The sequence below is a fragment of the Bubalus kerabau genome, chromosome 5, assembly GCF_029407905.1.
Source record: "Bubalus kerabau isolate K-KA32 ecotype Philippines breed swamp buffalo chromosome 5, PCC_UOA_SB_1v2, whole genome shotgun sequence".
In the NCBI taxonomy this organism is placed as follows: domain Eukaryota; kingdom Metazoa; phylum Chordata; class Mammalia; order Artiodactyla; family Bovidae; genus Bubalus; species Bubalus kerabau.
In genome coordinates this window covers 43,676,978-43,698,535 of record NC_073628.1, presented here as the reverse complement: position 1 = coordinate 43,698,535, position 21,558 = coordinate 43,676,978, and the positions used below count along the sequence as shown (strand labels likewise).

At 46.4% G+C, this 21,558-nt stretch overlaps 1 protein-coding gene across 3 annotated transcripts; it reads right to left on the bottom strand.

The window, feature by feature from the left end:
- Positions 1-990: 990 nt before the first annotated feature.
- PRSS23 (serine protease 23) lies at positions 991-20,986 on the bottom strand. 3 transcript variants are annotated; one of them, XM_055581566.1, is made up of 3 exons: positions 20,891-20,986; positions 12,817-12,950; positions 991-2,514 (listed from the first exon to the last, which is right to left on the bottom strand). In XM_055581566.1, the coding sequence occupies exon 3, from the start codon at positions 2,499-2,501 to the stop codon at positions 1,377-1,379; it is 1,125 nt and encodes a 374-aa protein (XP_055437541.1). In that variant the 5' UTR covers positions 2,502-2,514; positions 12,817-12,950; positions 20,891-20,986; the 3' UTR covers positions 991-1,376. The 3 variants fall into 3 exon arrangements, with proteins under 3 accessions (XP_055437541.1, XP_055437542.1, XP_055437540.1); XM_055581567.1 differs by lacking the exon at positions 12,817-12,950; XM_055581565.1 differs by lacking the exons at positions 12,817-12,950; positions 20,891-20,986 and adding an exon at positions 9,500-9,638.
- Between the last annotated feature and the right edge of the window lie 572 nt (positions 20,987-21,558).

Below are 21,558 nucleotides of genomic sequence, written 5' to 3'. Positions count from 1 at the left end.
GCCATGTTGATTTTTCTTAAAGCATTTTCCAAATATTTTTACTATAAATCAAGTGAAGTAAGAGAGAAAATGTCTAAATTGCACAAGTCCACAGCTCCCCAAAAGCTCACTGACAACTATGCAGAATAATTTTGATTAGGCTGGATGACTGTGCCAGGCTTCAAACAAGTGGTTATTCTGTTGTGACATCTGCCAAGCAATGCGTCCATTGTTCTCTGGAATTTAATTCATTTTAAATTACTCCATCTAAATGATAAAACATGAGATGTGCTACACTCCAGGGGTAAAATACAATGATTGTTTTTAGTGTGACCACAACTGTTAGCAGGGAAGCAATACAGCCTGTTCTAATTAGGCCCTGATTATTGTCTTCTGGAAAAGCTAGTTCGAGAAATGTGAGTGAAATCCTGTTAAATGGAAGGATTAGCATAAACAGTCTTGCCTACTCTGGTGCAACTGCAGGCCTGGCACTGCCACATGCGAAATCTTCCCAAAAAACACAGCAATGGTTTTCAGAAGAGAAGCGATTTCAAAACTGAAAGATGCCTGGGATACCAACTTACTGTAGGATATAATTGCATCTGTGCTTGTGTGTACTTGGTTGCTCAGTCATGTCTGACTCTTTGCAACCCTATGGACTGTAGCCCCCGCCCCCAGGCTCCTCTGTCCGTGGGGATTCTCCAGGCAAGAATACTGCAGTGGGTTGCCATGCCCTCCTCCAGGGGATCTTCCTGACCCAGGGATCGAACTCAGGTCTCCCGCATTGCAGGTGGATTCTTTTACATGTGTACCAGTATAAATTATCTTACTGATCCAGGACTACTGTGCAAATGCCCCCAAATCCAAAACATTATAACCGCCTGTCTCAAAAGTATTGTAAAAGTTCCTAAGAGTTGTATGTGGTGGGGAACATCTGGAAACATGAATGATTAGGCACTAATAAAACAAAACAAGTTGACTTTCAGGAGAAAATACACACATACACACGTGTCAGAGTTTATGTCTCCCATATGCCACATATTTAATGTCAACTTTGGAAACAAGTTCAGATGAAATAAAAATCAAAGTTCTCAAAAGGTGAAAGATTAACTTAACCATTAAGTCTTCCCTATTGCCCCAAACATCAGCATGTATTTCATGTCTATGCAAAAGTATGCCTTCAAACTGCTTGAATGATATATGACACACCAATCAGTTTTCAAATAACACTGCCGGTCATCTTGCAATTTTAAAAAATTAGGTAAAAGGTATTATAACACATTTCACACACATACACACACACACACTCACACACACACCCCAATGACAACATTTGGCCTTTCCTAAAATAAGTACATGAAGACTCTTAAGAGCAGCCAGGAAGGAACCTGCCCACATCACCCCTCCCTACAATCCACGTAGTTTCCTTTAATCCAATAGCAAATTTGGGCATATTTGAGAGGGGTGATTCTAACGGCCACGTTGAAATCCTGTGGCGAACCATTCACGTCTACCCACTGGTGCCCAGAAAAGATGCCGATAATTTTCCGCTCCCACTTCTGCTGCTGTCTCTTCCACATCCTCACGTAGACCCCGGACCCGCTGGCACCGGGCTGGGCATCGCACTGCTGGTAGAGCAGGTCGTAGGTCTCATCCTGGACGTCACAGAAGCGGTACACCAGGTTGCCGGGTCGGTCGTTGTCATAACCCGAGAAGTGGATCCTGCCCCCCGGCAGCTGCTTGGCAGGTGGGCTCACCCCGATCTTCATGAACTTTCTCTTGTGGGGCTTTTTGAGCTCCAGGAGGGCGTAGTCATAATCCATGCCGATGTCGTTGGCGTTGCCCTTGATCCAACCCTTGGGGACATGGGTGCGTTTCACCCGGATCCACTGGAATTTCATCTTATCCGGCAGGGCTGAGCGCGAGTCGTTGGCCCCTCGGCCGTCTTTAAACTTGGGCTTCAGGAAGCCCACCCGGAGCTTCTGGGTTCCTTTCACGTAGGTCTTGCCGTCGTGAATGCAGTGGGCAGCTGTGAGCACGTGCTTCTCGGCCACCAGGGTGCCGGTGCAGCCCGTGGATAGCTTCACGGAGGTCGAGAAGGGGTAGTTGAGCAGGAAATCCTTCCCAAAGATGCTGAACCTGCTGTCGTAGCCATAAATCTGCCGCTTCCTCCGAGACTTCCCGGAAGACTGCCCCTCGCCACTTCTGAGGACGTAGATGCCCACCTGCGTCTCGGTGCGGCTGCCGTTGGCATAGAGGGTCTCATAGGACAGGTACTGCTTGGCTTCTTCGTAAGTGGGCAGCGGGGTTCCCTTATGACACTGGGGTCCACATGAGGAGGACACTTCCAGCTTGGCTTCAGCTCCAAAGTCTGGCTTGGCCAAGTTGAAGGTGGACTGGGGCAGGACCACGGGGAGGCGGTAGGCTGGCCAGGTGGGCTTCCAGTGGGCGCTGTAGGGGCTCACCTGCCCAACAGCGCAGAGGAGGAGGAGGAAGATGGGGCACCCTGGAGTCCCCGCCATGCTGAGCACCACCCTGCAGGAATAAAGACAAGTGGGTGAGGAGGGCGAGGGTCAGCAGAAGCCATCCAGGGGCATGCCTGGCATTGTCTGGAGCTGTGAAACTTCTTCAGGAATTGGGGTGTGCAGAGGAATCCCTGGGAACGGTCTCACAATGCAAGGGCTTGACTTTGTTTCTTTCTGCGGCTGGATGCCCAGCGTGAAACTGGATATTTGTTCCCCTTGGTGTTTCAGAGGACCCTAAGGATGACCCGCAGAGCGTGGGTGCATGGGGCCATTAATTCCCAGATGAATTGCTTGACCGGCCCTGATACCCATGTAATTTCAGGCCATTCTTTATGCTCAATTCTACACCTTCATCCTCTGCTACCCTCCTGGTCCCCCTGAACTTCTTTCTTCCTCCCTCTCAATTTCATTATAGCCTGTACTTGGAAATGTTCAGAGTAACCTGCTCATCTTCGGGGTGAATTCAAATTACACAGTTTTTTGAGTGACCAAGGCATCAAAGAGGGCTGGCTCCACAGTGCCACACTTGATGGGACGCGGATCACTTCTAAATGGTGAGTGATTCAGAAGAAGGTGTGGGACTTTTTAATTTTGTTTTGTTTTGAATTTAGAACAATCATAACTATTATAAGTTTACTTTCAGAGTAGACAGGCCTCTAGCAAAGGAAACACTCCCTCCTCCCTTGGATTTTATTGTATAAGACCAGGGCGTTGGGCTTCCCTGGTGACTCAGTTGGTAAAGAATTTGCCTGCAATGCAGGAGACCCTGGGTCAGGAAGATCCCCTGGAGAATGAAATGGCTACCCACTCCAGGATTCTTGCCTGGGGAATCCCTTGGACAGAGGAGCCTGGAAGGCTATAGTCCACAGGGTCGCAAAGGGAGGGACATGTCAGGGTCTTTGTCAAAGACTGAAAGCTTTAAATTTGCATCAAATAACACATTGTGACTATTTCTGTTGGTTGCTTTTTCAGGTCTGCGCATTTGTGTTCCCAGCTAGTCTAAAGGCCTTGAGATTGGGCCTATGCTAGCATTCCACAAAGATTTATTCATGGAAGAGTAAATGAATGAATGAATTTATGTTAGTGTGGCTCAAAAAACACATTTTTTGAATGCTGCACGATGAGTGCCAATGACAGATACATACGTGGAGGATGTGGTGGTTCAGAGAAAGGGCATGAAATCCCGTGGTGGGGAGAAGAACAAGGGAGGCATTCCAAGGGAGGTGACGCTTGAGAGGGGTGATAAAGCTGAACAGAAATAAGCTAAAACAAACTGAAGGGGACACTTAGAGAAAGGGAGCAAGGATACGGAGACAGGAAGCAGTATAAGTCGGTTTAGGAATTACCCGTAGGCTCAGCAAGGGGGCTTCCCTGGTGGCTCAGACAGTAAAGAATCTGCCTGCAATGTGGGAGACCCAGGTTCCATCCCTGGGTTGGGAAGATCCCCTGGAGGAGGGCATGGCAGCCCACTCCAGTCTCCTTGCCTGGAGAGTCCCATGGACAGAGGAGCCTGGTGGGCTACATACAGTCCAGGAGGGTCACAGAGTTGGACACAACTAAGTGACTGAACTGAACTGAAGCATTAGTTGGCTCTGACTGGCTCCGAATCTTCCGTTCAAGAGAAGCTGACTTAGCAAGTAGGTTAATTCATTCACAAGCAAGGATCCCAAAACAAGGACAAGGAGGGGTTAGGTCTTAAGAGGCGAGTGCGAGCTAGGCGGGGTGAGAGTCCGAAGGAAACTGTTTTCCTATTCTCAAGCTTCCTCTTTGAGAATATACACCTGCGAGCAATTTTGGGGTGATTTTTGCTTTCTTACCTAAAACTGGAAAACTGGAGGAATCATGTGCTTCCCACAGGGCTGCCTCCTGGACCCCTATACACTACCCTCTCCTCCCTCTTACTATAACATGGGAGGACATTAAGGCATGCTAACACTGAGCAACACAAGTCTTAAGCCAAGTTTACTGAGGCTTATCTCAAGGTAGAAAACACAAAGGTCCAGCTGCCAAGTACTCCCATTTTCAAAATATGATTGCTGGGGAAGAGAAAGGAGGAGATGAGACAGTATGATCTTCTGTGTTATCATAAGCTGTCGACATTTTCCAGGGGCAGGAGGAACATGAGAATTAATATATGTGCATATTATCAACTGGAACATTCATTTTCAAATCCCAAGTCTGAAATGTATATGTTAACTGGATCCTAGGAGTACCGGGTGCAAATTACTTACTGCAGCAGGACCGTTCCAGTGGTACATGCCTTTAGCTCTACCCATTCACCCAAACGCTGAAACCGGCCACTTGCAAGGGTGTCAGGGCAGACAATAGCAGGAAAAGTCTGAAACTACTTCAGATAAACCTTTAAAAATCCATCCAGGAAGCTTGTCTTAATGAATTAACCCCCTCTCAGGCAAAATTGATCCCCATTTCACATTTCCAAGTGCTTTGCCTATATAGTAAACCCCTGTTTAAAAAATACTTTCAGACTTCCCTGGTGGTCTGGTGGTTAAGAATCTGCCTGCCAATGCAGGGGATGTGGGTTTCATCCCTGGTCTGGGAAGATGCCACAAGTTGAGAGGCTAAGGCCCTGAGCCACGACTATTGAGCCTGTGCTCTAAGGGCCTGCAAGCCGCCAACCACTGAAGCCCGAGCACTGAGAGCCTGTGCTCAGCAACAGGAGGAGTACCTCAGCGAGAGTCTGGTGCTGGAGAAGACTCTTGAGAGCCCCTTGGACTGCAAGGAGATCCAACCAGTCCATCCTAAAGGAGATCAGTCCTGGGTGTTCATTGGAAGGACTGATGCTGAAGCTGAAGCTCCAATATTTTGGCCACCTGATGCGAAGAGTTGACTCATTGGAAAAGACCCTGATGCTGGGAAAGATTGAAGGCAGGAGGAGAAGGGGACGACAGAGGATGAGATGGCTGGATGGCATCACCGACTCAATGGACATGAGTTTGAATAAACTCCGGGAGTTGGTGATGGACAGGGAGGCCTGGCGCGCTGCAGTCCATGGGGTCACAAAGAGTCGGACACGACTGAGGGACTCAACAACCACCACAACGAGGAGAAGTCAGCTACAAGTAAGTAAAACTGCTGAACCAACAGCACTGAGTAAAGCTCTAATTCCTTAAAAATAAGCTTTTCAGTTACCTCAAAAGACTAATTCTATTAGTTTGAAATCTCAGTTACAAGTTCCCTATACAATTTCAACTCTATTCATTTGTTTGTGCGGTAAGACCTTATTCTGAGAACTTTTTGTGTCTTCATTAAAGTTTCTATGTAACATTGAAAGCTACAAATATTTTATTATTTTATCCTATTTTGCTCCATTTCATTTTTTTTGGCCACGCAGTAAGTGAGATCTTAGTTCCCTGACCAGGGATTGAACCTGTGCCCATTGAACTGGAAGCGTGAACTCTTAACCACTGGACCGCCAGGGAAGTCCCCATGGAACTATATGTTAAAAGAAACTGTAATTCAGATTTAAAAATTAATTCAGGTCAAATTATTCCAAATTGATTTGGTTTTTAAATACCTCATCAGAAGCTGGAAGATAAAGTGATGTGTTCTCAGGTCCCCACCTGGGTTTAAACTGACAACAGTATTAAAGTTATAAGCTTCATAAGTTGCTCACTCCCTTACCAAATGTGTGTTTAGGATGGTTTAGAAATTGTTCTGAACAATGATCTCTTAGTCTTCTAGGTCTGGCTTTTCCAGGAGCCTTTTTTTTCCCCCCAGGAGCTTTTACTCAAAGAATTGTGAAAGGTGGAGGTACAAGGGGAAACGAAAAGGAAAATTTATCATGCTAGTCTCTAGCCTGTCTGGATGACAAGATTCCCCTTATCTGTTTGCAAAGGAAACAAAGCCCTCCAGTAGAGGGCGGCTTTCAAGAATGAGTGGAGGATGGCTAGGTGAGAAAGCTCTTAGAAAAGTTTGCAGAGGGGATGAGTGAGGGTGTGTGTGCGCAGTGGTGATGGGGGACAGATGACAAGCTACCTCCACTTGGGGCCTTTCCTAAGGCATTCACACCTTGCCCTGACCCCTGCCCTATTAATAAAACACTTTAGAATTAGCTTAGTGATTTTGCATTAATTTCTCCATTCACCTGATACTGGAATAATTCCCCAGGAGACAACTATTGTTTCCATTTTTATAAACTCTAGGTAAACTTTCACTACACCCATTTCATTTATTTAAACATAAACACTTTAAGATGAACACATTCATAATCTCACTACTGGAAAGGTATCTCATGGGTACATAATTTTTAATTCTCTCCTGCCTTTACTAATGGCTCACTTTATCCTCATAGAACTGTCTGGAAAACTCACACCTTAAAAAAGAATGAAGATTTCCAAATCTTATCCTTGTATCTAACTCTGGATGAGAAAAATTCAGGTCTATAACATTTCATTTCTAGGACTAAGCCTTTACTGGATAAGGAGTCCTTAGATACAGAATTATCTTTGAATGTTCCCAACTGAGCATATTCATGTACCAATTGACCTAAATGACAAAGCAGAATGGAAAATGAAGGTAAGCAAATATTTTCTGGCCGTGCTTAGTAATATGGAAACAGTATTCCTTTTCCAGCTCTGTATATCTGACTCACAAGAGGGCTACACTTTCCATGTTCCATCATTCACCATGAGCCACTGTCCTGCTGTCCACTGTCTAAAAATATTTATACGTTATGAAGATATTGCCACGTGGTAAGTGCACTGATAACCTCACAGGGAGGGGACGCTGCTCGCTGCTCCTGATCAGCTGTGCACACCATAGTGCTGCCTGGAGGCTGTGGGCAGAGACGCTCTCCCAGTTCTGCATCTTGAAAACTGCAACAACACACATCTCCTCCAGAGGGCAAATGTTCGGGAGCTGTGATATAACTCCTATAGCAAACAAGTGTTGGCAGGGAAGATCTAATCCTCAGGGTATAAGTTCTCTGTTGTACAACATCTGAATTCCGGGGACCACTATAAACAGTAACGACATAAAGAAAGAGCAGGCAAGTCTGTGAGGATAAAAGGTCTGGATGACATTCGGAAGGATGGCAGAGGGTTTTTCCATGGACTCTGTGGCCAGGGATACTGAACAGTAAAACCATGCTAATTCCTAAAGCAAATAGCTAAAAATGAACAAAGCTCTGGTAACACTCCGCAGCCAGGCATGCTCTCGTTTTCCTGAGGCACTGAACCTGTTAAAGGGAAATAAACCTAATCACATAATGGTTTAAGAATTACAGTCTTGTACAGCAAAGAAATGCAGGGTATTTACAAGCCCAGGCACCTTAAACATAATCTTGTGGTCAAACGACGTTTAACTTCGTCTCTATCAGATTTCAGGCAAAATGAACCACCCCAGTGAGCCTGAGACAAACCTGGCAGCAGAACAAGAATAGTAGAAAACGGTCAATGGTGAGATCCTGAGAAAGGAATTCCCTAGGGTCAGGGAGAGTTATGCATGAATAATGGCCGGTGGATTCCGTCCTAAGGGAGCTATGAGAAAAGATGTTCAGGAGAACCTGAGACTCTTAAACACAGCAGACAGGGGCTGGTAATGTTCTCAGACCCGCTAATGGGAACTTTGGCACTTATACTACAGACAGAAGAATGCACCCACATTCACTATCTACCTGAATAAGTTGTCACTGTTACAAAAATGAGGTCCATATTAATTACCTTGGAAAAACGCTTCTGTTCCAGTTCAGGCATGGGAAAGTATGACAAGTTATCACCTGACTTTATTTAAGTGGGGAAAATACAAGTGAAACAACTTATTCAAATGCAGATGGTGTGCATATGATCACAAACGCTTTCACAAGTACATATAGTGGCTTTTGTGGCCGTTTCTGCTTCTCCACTCTACCTCCAATGCACTCCTAATAGAGCTCTTGAGAGGTGCACGTATAAGGTCTATTTTAAATGCTCTATGCATAAGTATGATTCTGAACCAAGTGTAGTAAATAGCTTGGTATTAATTTGGCTTTCAGCTTTTGGCCACAGCTGACTTAAACCACAAATTCAACTCTTTATCACAGGGCTTCCTCAAAACGATTCTGACACTGGCCAATCTGCGCCAATCATTCGCGGATCTCCTCCTAAGGAGCCGCACAGGGACCACTCAAGTTCAGTTCCAGAAACTAAGAGAAGGCAGCCCTAGCCAACAGGGATCCCAGGAACAACCAGGAGCTTTCCACCAGCTAGGCGCTATTTCTGAAGTCTCGCGGGTGTCACCCAAAAGGCAATAAAACAAACAGGACTTTTTATCAGCTGCTTTCTCATGAGATGTTTGAAAGCAAACCTAATATGCATTCCAAAGGGGAGTGGGAGTTATCCTTCATCTAATATTCTTCTCGCTCTTCTAAAACATTTTTTTTTAAACTTCTTTCAGCTTTTATTTAAAAATGAACCCACGAAGAATGTCCACACGCTGAAGAGGAAAGATTTGCTTCCAAGAACTGTTGCTAGTTCACGTACAGTGGCTCCTAGCGCAGCGCAGGGCCATCAGTCACAGAGCCAGAGAAGAGAGCCTTTTCCCCGACCTGTTTGCTGTCCTCTCCTTGCTTGCCAAGGTGTGTTCACAGTTACATGCCCAGGGTAAAAAATTAACATGCAGACCTTGCTGCAAAACTCAAGGGAAAAAGTAATTGTGTGTGTGTGCGCGCGCGCGCGAGTGCCCAGGGCAGGCTTCTTTATTCCCACCCAGCATCCGAGATGGTAGCTGCGAAAACTTGCTTTTCCCCACTCGATCCGCGGGTGACACCGTGGAAATCCAAACGCCCTGCGGGTCCCGAGTCTCCGCGGAGCTCCCGCAGGCAGCGGGTCCCAGCCCTCGAGCCCCGCGGGTGGCCGAAGAGAGGTCTCCGGGGCCGCCGAAGCGAGGTCTCCGGGGCCCCCGCAGCCCTCAGTGCTCCTGCCTTGAGCGCAGCGGCCCTCCCTTTGTCCGGTACCCTCCGCCCCGGGCCGGCGCCCCTCGCCCGCGCCCGCACTCACCAGTGCCGGGTCGCCCGCCGGGCCCCGGCTCGCCGCGCGGCTCAGACAGGTGTGGGCGCCGGGAGGGCGCGCGCAGCTCCCATGCCGGCTCGGCGGCGCGACCGAGTGCGAGCGGGGCGGGCGGGCCGGGGAGCTGGGCCGGCGGCCGACGGATCCGCCCCCCGCGCCTCCCTAGCTGGCCTGCCCCGCCTCCGGCCTCGGGGACGCCGCGCCCCCGCCGCCCGCGGCCCGCCCCCCGCCCGCGGCCCCGCCTCTGTCGCCCCCGCGGCCGGAGCCTGGCTCGGGGCTGCAGGACCGCGGCGCGCGGCACTGCGCAGGTGGCCCCCGGCGCTCGCCTGTCCCGGCCTCGCCGCGCCAGCCCGCGCTGGCTCCCGGGGAGCCCCCGGCCGGAACGAGCCCAGGGCCTTTGCTGCCGGCCGGCCGCCTCCTGCTCGGAAAAACCAGCCCCCCCCCTCCAAAGTCGACAGCCTAGCGTTGGGGCTCTGGGCCACATTTGGTGCGCGCGGAACCCCTCCGCGAGTTTGCAAAGTTGGAGGCAAACCCTGTGCGCTCCTCACCCTACATGCACTTTTGAGAGTTTTCAGTCTTTAGGTGATGCCTGAGCTCCTTCCCGCTTCACCCAGCCTCTGGGAACCCCCCAGGGGCGGAAACCTGCCTCCGGGTGGCATGACCACCCAGGCTTTGCATCCCCTCCGGCCGCACCCAGAGCGGGGCGCGGGGCCCGGAGCGCGGCTGGGGCGAGGCAGCTTCGAGGGACCGGCTGGTTGGGGAGCCCACCGGCCTCGGCTCTTTATCGGGGCGCCAGCGGGTGGAGCCACCTCCTCGCTCAGTGGGTCAGCTTCCCTGAGTCACTGCAAGGGACCCACAGTTCAGCTGGAGAAGGTACTGATTACCCTCTGACAGGTAAGGCCCAGGAGGAGACTTTGCTCAGTTGAATGACTTGCCCCAATGCACTAAGGTCACATTTTTTCTTCTATGAAGCCATTTAGCCTGCCTGTCCTTTCTACCACCCATGTGTTAGTTCCTCAGTCATTTCTCAGTCAGTGTCCGACTCTCTGCGACCCCATGCACTGTAGACCCCCAGGCACCTCTGTCCATGGGATTCTCCAGGCAAGAATACTGCAGTGGGTTGCCATGCCCTCCTCCAGGGGATCTTCCTGACCCAGGGATCGAATCCTCATCTCCTGTGTCTCCTGCATTGCAGGCAGATTCTTTACCGTCTGAGCCACCAGAAAGAATTTCTCCCACCAAAGCCTGCTGTCAAAAAGAGGGAGGTCTCACAGGCTATTTCACACGTGTGTCAATGACAGACCCAGGGTGTTCGCATTTGTCATCGATGTGTTTGTCACTGTTGGTGATTCTCAAATGTGAGGGCACTGAGTTAAAAGCAAAAGTTTCTTCAGCCTCCCCAGGCTTGGCTTAAATTATTTTCTTTCAAAATGTTGCATTGCTAGCTGTAAATATAAAACCAGATATAAACTTGTGTTATAGCTTTTGAACAAGCCAGGAATAAAGCAAAAATAAATTTGTAAATCAAATATAAAGTCCTTCTCCCAGAACTATAAAATTTAAATTACTGATGTTTACTCAATAGAACTCGCCTGCCAACTCAGGAGGCATAAGAGACTCTGGATTGGATCCCTGGGTCAGGAAGATCCCCTGGAGGACGGTGTGGCAACCCACTCCAGGATTCTTGCCTGGAAAATCCCCTAGACAGAGGAGACTGGTGGGCTGCAGTCCATAGGGTGGCAAAGAGTGGGACAGACGGAAGTGACTTAGCACACCTGCACTCAGCTGCTGCAAGCATCATGTATCTCTGGCCCAGAAGTGAGTACGTTCGGGTTCTGCATGGCTCTCCTGGTCTGATGGTGTGGCCAGTGCCCTATATTGACTCAGTTTTCTTACCTCTTTCCTCCCTTCCAGCTACATCTCCTCTGTTCACAGCCTATGTTATTGTAATAGTTGACTTTCACTTGAGTTGCATATATCATTCGAGATTAACTTTGTGCTTTCCCTTTCTTACTAGTGTAATGAGAAGGGTGGTGACTGCTGGTGTCAAGGCAGAGCTCACAGAGGCGCTGAGATCACAAGGCAATCCTTGGTATCAGGCGGTTATCCCAGTGACCCAGAATGTGCTTATGTTCATTTTTTAAAATCATAACTATGAAAAAATTAAATTATGGGTCTTCAAGGGTCTATAGCTCCCAACTAGAGAAACACCATTAATAGTCAAACACCTCACTTAGTAGAAGAACCAGGGAAGGAATTAGAAGGAAAAAAAGAAGGGAGAGACTTACAAAACACCTATTAATGCAATGCACTGTGAGCAGTCCCGGGGAACTCAAACTGGGGTTCTGTGGTACCCAGAGGGGTGGGGTGGGGTGGGAGGTGGGAGGGAGGCTCAAGAGGGAGTGGACAAATGTATACCTGTGGCTGATCCATGTTGATGTATGGCAGAAACCAACACAACATTGTAATTATCCTTCAATTAAAAATAAATTTTAAAAAATTAAAAAAAAATTTAAAAAGAGATGGCCACAGGAAGGCAATCCAGGAACGTAATTAAGAGCATGACAGTAACATTCAACTATATGAGTACTAGTTCAGGCTCTGCCACTTACCAGTTCTGTAGCTTTTGGCTTAACTTTTCTGCACCTCAGTTTCCTCTTCTGTAAAATGGTGACTACCTCATAGTATTGTTTGAAGGACTGAATCAACTAAAACACAGGAAATGCTTAGCACATGGCCTGACACATAGAAAACCTTTCATGAATATTAGCTCTTGTTGTGTCTGTTATGCACAAAGATGATGCCTTCACTCTGCTTTGAGCTCTGTACTTTAGGACCACCTCAGTTGAATTTGATATTCACTGCTCATTTGCTTTGACAGTTAAAAAAAAAAAATATATATGTATGTGTATATATATAGATAGATATTTGGCTGTGCTGGGTTTCAGTTGCAGCACACAGTAACTTTGCTCTTCGTTGTGGCATGATGGACCTTTAGTTTAGACATGTGAGCTCTTAGTTATGACATGTGGGATCTAGTTCCCTGACCAGGGATCGAACCCAGGCCTCCTTCACTGGGAGTGTGGAGTCTTAGCTACTGGACCACCAGGAAAATCCCTGTCCTGGCAGTTTTTGAAATTCCATTGTCATCAGTTTGGGGAGGTAGCATCTTAGAGGACAGAATAATTTTATTCCCATCATTCCAAGAGGGAAACTGAGGCACAGAAGGACCCGAGAGCATCTCCCTCTCCTGTCTCCTCTCCCAGAACCAGCCTCAGGCCTCCTGCCCCTGCCCAGACCGGACTCACCATGTTTGAACAGGCTCCACCCCCTTCTCTTGTTTCCAGGAGCTGTCGATAGTAAAACGGGAGGATGCTACCAGGCTCTAAGGTTGTCGCTGTGATTGCCACATGGACAGCTGCAACAGCAGATCTGCAGAGGACTTTAATTCAAAGAGAAATGCCCTGTGTAGCAGTTGTGAACCTAGATATTTGTTTTTATATTTGCCCCACTCCCCATCTGAAAAAAGAATACCATCAGAAAATCCAAAACCCACATTGTTTAAGAACTCAGATCAACTCCATGATCATAATTCTCAAATACTTTTCATGAGTATGGCAGCTGAGTTGTTAAAAATGCATTCAGGACAAAGCCCACACATTTAGCGAGTGCCCAGTCTGTATAAGGTGACTGTATGGGGGCTGTGATAAGAGAGTTGCTGTTGAGTTGCTAAGTTGTGTCCAGCCCTTTTGTGACCCCATGGACTGTTAGCCCTCCAGGCTCCTCTGTCCAGGGGATTTCTCAGGCAAGAATACTGGAGATTTCTTTTCCTTCTTAGAAATGTATTTCCTTCTAAGAAGGAAAGAATACATTTCCTTCTCCAGGGGATCTTCCCAACCTAAGGATCAAACCCGCATCTCTTGCATCTCCTGCACTGGCAGGCGGATTCTTTACTACTGAGCCACCTGGGACTAGAGGAAGGGAGGGAGAAAGCAAATATCCCTCATCTCAAGGAACTGATGCTTTGGATATAACCAAAACAAAATCAAACACAGGAGAAAGTGAGACGTAGGCTGGATCAGACTACAGCTACAGAGCATGGAAGAAGGAATTGTTAATTCCCACTCTGGCAGGTGCTGAAGTCTCCCAAGAGGTGGTAGAATTTCTACTGAAGCTCAGAGGATGAAGCTCTGAGCAGATCGTCAGCAAGCATGGCATTGGGTTCCTCTACTGCGTAAACAAGGCAAACAGTGGAAGAGTGAAGAGGGCAGAACTAGGCCTGCTGCTGCTGCTAAGTCGCTTCAGTCGTGTCCGACTCTGTGCGACCCCATAGATGGCAGCCCACCAGGCTCCTCTGTCCATGGGATTCTCCAGGCAAGAACACTGGAGTGGGTTGCCATTTCCTCCTTCAATGCACGAAAGTGAAAAGTCAAAGTGAAGTCGCTCAGTCGTGTCCGACTCTTAGCGACCCCATAGACTGCAGCTCCCCTGTCCATGGGATTTTCCAGGCAAGAGTACTGGAGTGGGGTGCCATATTGTGCTAATTGTCACTGTGTTTACTGAGTGCATACTGTGTAGTGAATTTCATACATGTTAATTCAAGAAACCAAAAGAAGAGGAACTATGGTTATCTCCACTTCGCAGGCAAGGAGACTGAGATTCAGAGGGGTTAAACGGGATACCAGTGTGTACCATTAAGTAACACAGTTGTGACTTCTGCCCCATCTGTTGCACTCTGTCAGCAGTTTCTGCCGTGTTGTACTGCTTCCCAGACCGGCATTTTCTCGTCCTTACAATAAGGAGGTTGATGAGTGACTGCCATCACTCCAACTCAAAACATCCTTTGATTCTGTCTTGCTTTTGTTCCAGGCTTGCAGTCACTTAGTAATGACCTGTTAAATGGCCACTGTGCAGGAGACAAGATGGGACTGAAAGATAATTGAAAACCTAGGGTGGCGGGGCGGGAGAGGCCCGACACCAACTCTGTACTCGGTTTCAGTGCTGAGTTTTTTTTTTTTTTAATGAAGTATAATTGGTTTACAGTGTTGTGTTAGTTTCAGGTGTGCAGTAAAGTGATTCAGTTATCCACACATATATATCCTTTTTCAGATTCTTTTCCATTATAGGTTATTACAAGATACTGAGCGTAGTTACCTGTGCAGTAGGGCCTTGCTGTTAACTATTTTATGTGTGTGTGTGTGTGTTAGTAGCTCAGGCGTGTCCGACTCTTCGAGATTCCATGGACTATAGCCCACCAGGCTCATCTGTCCATGGGATTCTCCAGGCACAATACTGGAATGGGTTGCCATTCCCTTCTCCAGGGGATCTTCCCCACCCGGGGACTGAACCCTGGTCTCCAGCACTGCAGGTGGATTCTTTAACCTCTGAGCCACCAGGGAAGCCCTACTTTGTATATAGCAATGTGTATTTGTGAATCCCAACATTCCTCTTAGTGCTTATTTTTTACGAGGCCATGACTCACATGCAGCTTCAACAATTTGCCAGTTTAAAAGGTGTCCATGAGAATTATTTCTAAGGAGATAAATTTCCACATTTAAAAATCATTTCCATCCGTTTTCTTATATCTGTGGTGATAATATGGATCCAGGAGTTGATTCAGTAAGTGGAGGTTTCTATCTTTGTGTGGTGAGTGAAAAGAGAAATGGAGAGAGACAGCACAGAGCAGGAGGGAAGCTGGCATTCTCAACCTGTCTGGGTGCCTTCGGGTAAATCATGTCACTTAGCCTGGATTTCTCATCAGTAGAAAGAGTCTAGAGGACCTACTGTTACAGTCTTTGAGTCTACAGCATTGTGATCCTTATGGGAGAATGACCCACATTTGTATCTTTGGGCACCCCCAGCATGTGGTCCTGGGAGAGCAAAGGAGGTGGAACTCTGGAGTCAGACTGGCTTGGGCTCAATTTAGAGTTTGTTTAGTTGCTGGATGATCATCAGCAAGTGATGTGACTTCTGTGCCTTGCTTTTCTGTTCTAGGCAGTGGGGCTTATTTCAGGCTGTAGTCAGGACTCAGTGGAATAATCAGTACAAAGCACACAGCACTGGGCTAGCATAAATAAATTCTGAATTGATATTACCTATTGTTATTACTACCACTGCAAATGCTTAATGTTTCAAACGTGTTGAATGAGTTGAATGAATCAATCGAATTGTTAAAAAGTTTTTTTCCAGGCTTTCCAAGAATAAACCATCTCAGGACTCTTGTTCAACCCTAAGTCTTTTGTCATAGGTTTGGTTTGTAGGCAGCGAAGAGTTTCCTGGTCCAGTCATCCTAGTCCAGTCATCCCTTAGTATCTGTAGAGAGAGGGTTGGTTCCAGGACCCCTGCAGATACCAAAGTCCAAGGATGCTCAAGTTCCTTATATAAAATGGCATAGTCTTTGCATATAACCTATGAAATCTGCCAATACTTTAAATCATCTCTGAGCATGCATACTCAGTTGCTTCAGTCATCTGACTCTTTGTGACCCTGTGAGCTGTAGCCAGGATCTTCCTGACCCAGGGATGGAAACTGCAAAGCATCTCTTGCATTGCAGGTGGATTCTTTACCTACTGAACCACCAGGGAAGCCCAGGTTACTTATAATACCTAATATAATGTAAATGATATGCACACAGTTGTTGATATATGGCAAATTCAAGTTTTGCTTCATGGAACTTTATGGATTTTTTTCAAAATTTTTGGATCCATGGTTAGTTGAATTTTTGGAACCCATGATACAGGGGGCTAACAGTACTGGATTTGGGAAGAGTTACAGGTTCAGATGGAGCCAGGGTTGTAGTCTTTTTGTCTCCCCTTCCAGTCTCCCCATATGGCACCATCAGTTCATTTATTCAACCAGCATCTTCAACACGAATATTGTCAGGTCTATAAATCTATCAGTGTTTTAAGGGCAAAGCCAGATTTTTCTCTCATGAAGGTTGGATTTAAAATCTTTATGATAAAAAATAAAACCACAACTAGTTCTCATAATTTAAAAAAATGATAACAAAAAGAACCAATAAAAATAATCTTTACAGCACTTAATAAAGTAAACATACTTGTATAGCTGCTGCTGCTGCTGCTGCTAAGTCGTTTTGGTCGTGTCCAACTCTGTGTGACCCCATAGACGACAGCCACCAGCACTTAAAACTTAAAAAAAAAAATTCCTGTTCCTGTTAAAAGTATTGATTGTTGTCGTTGTTATTGTTCAGTCACTAAGTCATGTCTGACCCTTTGCAGCCCCATGGACTGTAGCACACCAGGCTTCCCTGTCCTTCACTATCTCCCAGAGTTTGCTCACACTCATGTCCATTGAGTCAATTACTCATTTTAAGTATTAATACTTGGAAATATAAGTAATCAGTACACTATGAATATAAATATGTGAAAGCGTAATATATAAAGCCTTAAAATATAAAGTAGTTGTAGAGCTAAATTGTCACATTGGTACATATGGTAGCCTGAAAAGAAAAGAAAAAACTGCACACCAAAGGAAAGCTTTACTCTAATCCTACTTAAAAGAATATAGCAATCTAAAATTATTAGGAAGAAAAACAGGCTTTGGCACTAGCAATTTCCTGTATAATGTGGGCACTATTTGAAACTGAAAAATTAGAAACATTTTGAAATAACTGTGTGTTTCTCATTTTCTCTGGTGAAATTCAGAAAGTCTCTGGAGGCCAGCCCTGGGCTTCTCTGATGTACTCTAACTTGTGTACTGGATCTCATGAGCAAGAACAAAAGAGAAAAAAGTGGTTTTTCTTCCTTTAACTCAAGGAGAAGCAGCCTTGAAATAGACCTAAACAGCTTTTTGATATTCTCTTTTCAATGGGAATCTTATTAAAATTTCTTTCAAATCTCGATAGCTTTAAAAGGCCTTTTTGGAAAATCCTTTTGTTCTCAACTCATGTTTGTATTTCAGCTTACATGCTTGTATTTATCCATGAATATTGGATTCTTTCTTTTTCTGTAAGGAGTAATCTTTTATGCGGTTAAGTGTGGGGACTGGATATTCAAATTCAGTGTCTTTTCATGAGGTTTCTCCTCTTTCCTGGCAAATTCTACTCATCTTTTAAGCTCAAATATCAACTCTTCTCTGAAGGCTTCTAAACCCTTCATTGCTAGAATTGTAAATTCATACTCTGTGTCTTCAGAGAATTGTATTGAAATTATATCTTATATTGTAACTGTATATTTACATATTCAGCCTCAAGCGGCCCAGAGCGTCTCACGAGTGGGACCACTGGCTTGTTCTTCTAGACCCTATGGTTTTCCTCTGTCTTCTAAGAGAGCCTGGCTCAGGATAAAGGCTCAATGAATTTTTACTTAATAAAATGATTGAATGAATGAATAAGTAAAATTCTAATTAGCTTAAAACATAATGTCTGAAATAATTTAGTTTGCCATTGCAGCCATTAGGAGCAAGGCATACTGTATGTGAACTTTTAACCAGTGGGGCTCTAATATTTTCCAGGATGTAAATCCAAATTTCTGTTTGATGCCCATTCACCATTCTTTCTTTTCGGGTCACTTAAGATAACAATTCAATTTCTGCTTGGTGTGCTGGTTACATTTCAGTACTCATGCTATGGCTACATGTTGGTCTTAGGCATCATCTGTCTAAGACTCGGAGAAGGCAAAGGCACCCCACTCCAGTACTCTTGCCTGGAAAATCCCATGGACGGAGGAGCCTGGTGGGCTGCAGTCCATGGGGTCACTGAGAGTCGGGCACGACTGAGTGACTTCACTTTGACTTTTCACTTTCATGCATTGGAGAAGGAAATGGCAGCCCACTCCAGTGTTCTTGCCTGGAGAATCCCAGGGACGGGGGAGCCTGGTGGGCTGCTGTCTATGGGGTCGCACAGAGTCGGACACAACTGAAGTGACTTAGCAGCAGCAGCAGCAGCAGTCTAAGACTTGGGACTGTCCCACTGACTTTCCGCAGAACCCTTTGGGTTGTGTTCTGAATCACACTGGATACCCTCAGGACTGTGGAGTCTGCTTCTCAAACTCTTATTTCCTCCCACATTCTGGAAGATGTTAATAGACAGGGGGAGAAAAGTAGTCAAATTACACATATTAGCATTTCAAATGCTGAGAAGCCCTGAGTGAAGAAATCTGCTTAAGCTCATTTATCTCTTTACCCCATCTTATTTGACCGTAGACTCTTTTCTTCAATATGGTAGAAACATGTCAGAACAGTGGGGTTCTGTAGGATGCAGTTTGAGAAAAACCGTCCATAAGCTTACCCCACTTCTAAGAGCAAATCACTTCTGTTCTTGATACGTGGTTTGTGCTTTTTTTGCCTCATCACTTTTACTTATATTTGAAACTCTTTCCTTCATATCCACTTATCTCAATTCTAATTTTCTTTTAAATTGGAGTATAGCTGGTTTACAATATTGTGTTCGTTTTAGGTGTACAGCTTAGTGATTTGGAATTTTTACAGGTTATACTCCACTATAGATTAAACAAGATAATGGGTGTAACCCCTGTGCTACCCAGTAAATCCTCACTGCTTATCTGTTTTATGTACAGTAGTTTGTATCTGTTAATCCCATACCCCTAATTTGTCCCTCCCCCATCCCTTTCTCCTTTGGTAACCACTAGTTTGCTTTCTAAATCCACCTCTGTACATTTTTAAAAGGCCTAATACTATGTCACATCCTCTACAAAGCATGTTTTTAAATTGGCCTTTGATTTCCCAGAACAATTTCGACAACTTTCTCGTGGCTCTAATATGTTTCATTTTCAGTTTACCTCTCCTCTGCCCTGCCCCTGCTGCTCTATGGGGTCGCACAGAGTCGGACACGACTGATGTGACTTAGCAGCAGCAGCAGCCCCTGCTCAATCTCTGGCTTGCATGTCTTTGGTTGGCTATATCACTTGCCATCTTGACAGAGATCCACCTTCCCCTTGCTTGGTTCAGATGAAGAAATTTTATGGGAGTGCCCACTTATGGCAGTGAGAACAGGGTGGAGGGGACAAGCCAGGACAGAGAGCACCCAGGCTCCAGCAGCAGGGGAAGCTGTGGCTGTTGTTGGGACCAAGGTGGAGAAGACCGCAGCAGAACCTAGTTGCATGCGCGCACCCAGGAGCCCTGTGTCAATGGGACGGTGGCTGCAAGCACTGCGGGAATCTGGTTCCCAGGAGGAAGGGAATGAGCGGGAGAGGAACACCCTGACCTCCTCTTTTCCCACCCTGATCTCTGGAGCTGCCAAAGTCAGCTCACAAGGGAACTGACTGTGCTGTCTGCAAGGCTTAACCTCCTGGGTACAGGGCAGGGTGCTGAATGGTGAATTGCTGGGAGACTGACAGAGAATCCCAGGTGGCACAATAGTAGGGAATTGCCTGCCATGCAGGAGAAGCAGGTGATACAGGTTTGATCCCTGGGTTGAGACGATCCCCTGGAGTAGGAAATGGCAACCCACTCCAGTCTTGGTGCCTGGAAAATCTGATGGACAGAGGAACTGGGAGGGCTACCGTCCATGGAGTTGCAAAGAGTTGGACACGATTGAGCACACACAAATAAAGACAGAATAACCAGAACCCTGGGAGAGCCTAGTTTCCTCATTTGCAAAATAGGGTGACGACAATACCCTCCTGCCAGGGTTATAGTGAGGATTAATTTAGGAGTGCATCAAAATACGTCTAACATATGTGGTGCCTGATTCTTTCTACTCATTAGCTATGACTTCTTCTTATTTACAATAACAGCTCTTTGGTTAGCTCCTGGTGTGTAAAAGCTAATTGAGGAAGGTATCGTGTGTTGGTTTATTTTGAAGCCCTTGCACATCCAGGCCCAAACACTGTTGTAGCAAAGCCCAAAATAGATGGCCTTTTGTAGGCAATGGGGAGCCCTTTTGAACAAGGAAGACTGGCTGTTTGGGTTGACATCATCAGCCAGTCTGACCTTGAGAACAGACACCAGTGAGCTAAATTTGACACTTGTTTTTAGTTTTCAGCAGATTTCTTTGGTCACTGTGCAGACCCCTAGTTTTCTGTCCCCTCGGTAGAGAGGAGACTTGCTGAAGAGCAGACCAGCTCAGCAGGACCAGCGCCCCATAGCCATCTCTGGGAATTGCAGTGGTTTCTCACATTGTGAAAGCCAAGTTAGGGTGGCCAGCCCTTAACAGAGGAGGGATTGTATCTACAGAAGCCATTCGCTTCCTGCTCTTTGAGACCGGTAAACTGCTTTATTTCAAACACAGGGTCACCTGGCTCCTGCTGCCTTTGGTACACAGATTAGGGAAACCACAAGCATGGCCATTCATGTTCTTTTCCCTTCAAAGCCTGCGGCATGCCGTGGAAAGCCAACTGGCTCTCCACCTGATATCGGGAAAATCCTCGCATAGGCGCAGGGGTGGGGTGGGGTGGGACTTACCCGCATGAAGGCAGGTGGATATTGGAGCTGGGACTGCAGCGGGTGCTCTTGGAGGAAGGGCGGGTTCAGGGTGACAGCTCAGGGAGCCTGTCTCCCTGACGAAGCAGTGAAGGTCACGCTGGGAGGAGACTCCGGTATTGACACTGGCAGCTGGACTCCCTTCAAGGAGGAGTGACTTTATCCGGGTTTCCAGCAGACTAAAATTAGTGGGGAGAGCACTGAGCCCCTAGGTCTTGTGGGATCTGTAAGCAGCTGTTCACGTCCCAGAAAAATCAAGACATAAGCCAGAACTGGTAAGAATGGCTCTAGAGCTGTTCCACCTACCACCTCTTGCTGTCTTCGAAGTGTGCATCCTCTGGCTTTTCCCAGAGCACACGGATGCTTTCTTTCTTTTTTACTCAAGGCTGACTGAGGCCCTGTTTGGACAACTGCGTGCAGCCACTTGACACGTATACAGTGGGTTCACTCCATCAAGCAGGGGGTGATAGGGAACAGAGTAGTTTGGGGATTACGCTCTCAATAAAAATTAGCTCCTCCTTTTAAACTTTGCCATCCTCCAGTTGGATTTTGACACTCATCTTTTGCTCATTATTCTTTTATAAAAACTTTAAGAAAGGTACAGCGTTTCCCAGTTGCTGCAATCAACAATATTAAGATCTTGGACATAG

What these genes read in the sequence shown, in the direction of transcription:
- PRSS23 (XM_055581566.1), bottom strand. Translation starts at nt 2,501, where the DNA reads ATGGCGGGGACTCCAGGGTGCCCCATCTTCCTCCTCCTCCTCTGCGCT.